General features: G+C 49.8%; 1 protein-coding gene across 1 annotated transcript; it reads right to left on the reverse strand.

Moving 5' to 3' along the window:
- Window positions 1-555: 555 nt before the first annotated feature.
- Mrps24 (mitochondrial ribosomal protein S24) lies at window positions 556-4,167 on the reverse strand. Its single transcript, XM_051200564.1, has 4 exons — window positions 4,090-4,167; window positions 3,952-4,020; window positions 3,709-3,820; window positions 556-954 (listed from the first exon to the last, which is right to left on the reverse strand). Exons 1-4 carry the CDS (start codon window positions 4,126-4,128, stop codon window positions 671-673), a joined length of 504 nt encoding a protein of 167 aa, XP_051056521.1. The 5' UTR covers window positions 4,129-4,167; the 3' UTR covers window positions 556-670.
- Window positions 4,168-4,863: the final 696 nt, after the last annotated feature.

Raw genomic sequence — 4,863 nt, forward strand, 5'->3', positions numbered from 1 at the left:
GACACTCAGGCCCCCACTAAAAGATGGCTGTTGGCTAAGGACTATTATGGAGGATCCAGCTCAGTTCTCTGCACTGATCTGGACCAGCTATATCAGGGTTCCAGACAGGATCCCAGTGAGGACTGCCCCCCCCCCAAAAAAAAAGAGGAGGGCATAGAATAACATGAGTCAAAAACTGGGGTCAGGAAGGTTCACTATGGGATGGCAAATGGAGCATTCCACATCTGTGTCTGGAACATCTGACCACATATATAGGTAAGTCAAGTTCCAGTTCCCACACTACAGCCCTCTCTCCCCCAGACCCTGGCACCAGTCCATACCCAGCATTGCCTAGTACCATCTTCCTGGGTGAGGGACAAATGCCTACATCCCAACATCAGGGCCTCCAGGGAGTCTCCAATGCAGTCTAGAGCCCAGCATAGCACCCACACTGAGCAGCTCGGTCACCTGTGACTCCTGCTCCAGGAATATCCAATACCATCCACTCACACGCACAGACACACCAATCCACATATAGTTAAAAGTAAAATCTTTAGAAGAGACACAGAGGCACAAGACATTAGCAGGATTTTTATTCAACAGCAACTTGGAGTTGATGCCTCCATCCCAAGAGCATCCGCTTTACTTCTCGGGGTCTTTGCAGACCCCAGCTTGATGCAAGAAAGAGTTGTTATATGTACTTGTACACGACCTTGGAGGGCACAGTCTGAAGGTGGAGTCGCACAGGACACTTGTAAAAGTGTGACAACAGAGTCTCACTGTAGCCCACAAGAAAGTAGAATTTGTGTGCTGGCAGCTGCCTCAGGACCACCGCACAGATGTCCACTTGGTTAGCCCGGCGCTTCAGAACAATCTGGTCAGCTAGGCAGCCTGGAAAGGTGCCCATCATGAACTTCCGAAGGAAAACATCTTCCAGTGTTCTCTCTGCAGCATGATCTTCTCCATCCAGGTTACCTGAAGGGGATGCCATAGATGAGTCAGCCAGGGGAGATGTGCAGACCCCAGACCTCACATCATTCAACAGGACTGAACTCTCGACTCTATCCCATGTCCACAGCCACTTCCCTTTTCTTCCAAAAGAGTGAGGCTAACGTCTTAAAATTCAAAGCACAAGGATCCCAAGATGGCTCAGCAGGTAAACATGCTTGCTGTCAAAGTCTAACGACTGAGTTCAGTCCCCAAAGCACACCTTAAGAAGCCAGATGCACTTTCAGGGTTGTAGCTGCCTTCTGCTCCCATGCATGAAGGGGTTCCATTAAACTCATTAGTCCACACCTCCCACAAAGAAGCCAGATGCAATCACATGCATCCACAAGCCTAGCACTCCTACAGCAAGATGACAGGTGGAGACAGGAGAATTGCCCAGGAAGCTCCACAAACAGATGCCCGTATAGCAGACACAAGAGAGACACCTGTCTCCCACTAGGTGCAGAGGCAACTGGCTCCTGAAAGCTGCCCTCTGACCTCCACAGGTGTACCATGACACACGCTCGTGCACTTGCACACCATACGAATTTAAATAAACTCAAAGCACCACAGTATTTCCCCAGTCAATCTTTTAAAGTCAGTACTGTCACCATCCTCATTCTACAAAAGGCTGAGAAGAGCTAGAGCACAAAGTTGAGTACAACCTCTACAGTTAGCCTCCTTTCCATCTTCCTCAATTGCATGAGTAATCCCATGGGCCAACTGATGAGGCCACTTCCCACTTCTGACAGTAGGTTTATTAGGGCTTCAGCTTCCCTGTGGATGGATCCTCAGTATGCCCTCTGGGTGCCCACAGCCATGTGGCATATTTTCAGAGACTTTGACTTCAGGGACCCAAAGCTGTATCTTATATGTTTTGGGAGATGGAAGGGGCTAGGCACTGAACCAGAAACCTGTATTTCCAATGTTTTACACGTGCATCCTACTGAATGTTACAGTGAGAACTCACATGCTAAACAATACAGATTCTCATGGATTCACAACAGTTATGTTCTACATTGTTACACACTGAGCCAGTGAGTTAAGAGCTACTGCCCCAGTGGTAACAACAGCAAGGTTTGTGCAAGCCTCTAGTCACAATATTTTTATCAATCTATTAATACATAACTAATTTTATGTGTTCTTTTATTTATTTAGGTACTGCACGTGCGTGTGTGTGTGACTCATTAATGTGTGTGTGTGTGTGTGAGAGAGACTCATTAATATTAAGCTCTCATAACTCAGACCAAAGTAAAGTTTATCTAACATTTCCTCCATGAAGCACACCAGTCTTCTTGAGCTCACAGGAACACAAGACATCATTTCAGGGCCATTCAAAGTGCCATGTCCCCAACATAAGGCACAGTAATGTTTGAAATACAGATCAAGGCTAAAAAAGAACACATTTTACATCATACACTTGTTCTACCTCCGCTGGGAACCCACATGTGAGCCTTGCTCTGCTCACATCCCTGAATGGCCTTGAATGACTAAGAGGTTACAGATACATTTTAATCAGTGTAAGAATATGCAAGGGCTGGAGTTGGGCAGACAGCTCACTGGGTGTAGTCTACTAGTATGAGGACCTGAGCTCAGATGTCCAGAACTCACACACAGGACCTCACAACAGTGGGTACCAGCATCTGTAATCCCCATGTTCCTACTGTGAGAGGGAGGACAGAGGCAGGAGAATCCCCAGAAACTTGCATGCCAACCAGCCTGACATACACAGGTGGTGACAAGAAAGACACGTGTCTCAAACATGATGAAGGTAAGGTCTAGCCTGAGGATGTCTTAACATTCACATACATGCAGTGCCACACCCTGCAGTCACACATGAATATGTACGTATAAACACATATGAATACCATATATACAGATTATTAAATACACACACACACACACACACACACACACACACACACCATGCATACAGAAATGTAAATGAATAAGAAAAATAAAAAACAGGGAAGATCTCTGTGCATTCAAGGCCAGCCTGGTCTACAGAATGAATTCCAGGACAGCCAGGGCTACACAGAGAAACCCTGTCCCAAAAACCAAAAGGGAAGGAGAGGAAAAGAAAATAGAAATTTGCAAATATGGGTTCTGTGAATAACAAAGACTGTCTTCGAGTCCATGCTTTGGTGAATGCTGCACTATTTGAGGCAGTCTCTCCCAGGTCTAGGATTCTGTGTAGATGTCACTACCTAGCTGCCTCTGAGTCATTACATCTTTCTATAAATTATGACCAACCACAGCAATGTCAACTCTCACAGAACAAGGAATGTTCAAATTTCTTTCAACATCCTAATCTGTGGGTCTGGCTGTAATGTATTTGGGTGTGCCCCCAAGATGGACAAGTGGAGGAAACATGGGGTTAACAGCCAAAGTGTTCCTGTCACTCTCCATTTCCATTTCTTTATTTGTTGTTTACTTCTTTTTGTCAAAGCAGCAGCTCTTGCGAGACTGGCTGGCCAGTGACCCCTGGGACACGGCCTGTCTCCTTCACCCTTGCACCTTACTAATCTTTATTCATCATCCAGCCCCATAACTATATGTCATTCATTCATTCATTTACTTGCTTTAAGGTCTCACTATGTAAGCCTGGCTGGCCTTAAACTCGAGATCTGCCTCCCGATCGTGCCTGGCGCGATCTTAGTTCGGATCTTAGAGCAGGTTAAAGCGTCACCCCGTGCCACGTTTCAGTCAGACTGGGTGGTGGTCCTTGCCAGGTGCCCTCACCTGTATGCAGCGACAGCCAGCCCTTTCGGTGCGCGATGTGGTGCGGGGCGTGCGCCTCCTCGTAGCTCACCGGCTTGTCCCCCTTGGAAACGCGGACTCGAGCCGCCCGGTTCTAGGAGCAAAGAGGCCGTCGCGGGACAGGCGCCCCCAGCCGTGCCCGCACCGGCTCTCCATCCTCCCCAGGTTGCCCCCAGCCTCCCCCCCCCGACCCCCGCAGCTCGTGGGGCGGCCCGCGGCACTCACCTTGGCGCAGACCGCGGAGGTGTGCAAGGCGCGCCCGGCGCAAGGCAGCTCCCGGCCGCGCGCCAGCACCTGCGGAGAGACGGGGAGTGAGCGGACACCGAGCGGCAAGCCCAGCCCTCCCGCGCGCAGCCCACTCACCCGCGCCCCTAGCCCGCGGACGACCGCGGATGACGCCATATTAGACCGGCGCAGGTCGGGACGCCTCAACGCGCAGCCGCAGGAAGGAGGAGCCACAAGGCAAGAACGAATAGGAACCCGGGCGGGGGCGGGGCGGGGCAAGGAGAGGGCGGGGCGTGGGCGGGTGCTCCGTAATTTCCCTGGTGCTGCCCCAGTAGTGGGTGGTCGTTTTTAAATGCGAAAAATTGATAGTATAAAACAAGAGGGTTTAGCCGGGTGGTGGCGCACGCCTTTAATCCAGTACTCGGGAGGCGGAGGCAGAGGCAGGTGGATCTCTGTGAGTTGGAAGCCAGCCTGGTCTACAGAGTGAGTTCCAGGACAGTCAAGGTTAAACAGAGAAACCGTGTTTCAAAAACCAAACAAAAAACCAAACCATGAAATTTTTACCCTCAACAAGCAGGTGATAGGAGAGGCTTCATGTCCTGTAGAGAGTCGAGAAAACGCGTCAACCCTTAGACCCCTCCCTTCCGTGTTCACACTACCTCCTGAGCCAGCATTTTTTGCCCGAAACTCCAGCATCAGCCTACCCAGACCTGGGAATAGAGTCTTTGTCCTTCATCTGAGCAGATCCCAGAGAAGAGGTTGCTGGGCTGGTTCCTAATCTTTTAAAATAAGGGGAAAGAGAGGTAGTGTATTGAGGGTATATTTCAGTGAGCCAGCCAATGGCGAGAGAGAGAGAGAGAGAGAGAGAGAGAGAGAGAGAGAGAGAGAGAGAGAGAGAGAGAGAGAGAGGAA

The sequence above is a fragment of the Phodopus roborovskii genome, unplaced genomic scaffold (assembly GCF_943737965.1).
Source record: "Phodopus roborovskii unplaced genomic scaffold, PHOROB, whole genome shotgun sequence".
Taxonomy (NCBI): domain Eukaryota; kingdom Metazoa; phylum Chordata; class Mammalia; order Rodentia; family Cricetidae; genus Phodopus; species Phodopus roborovskii.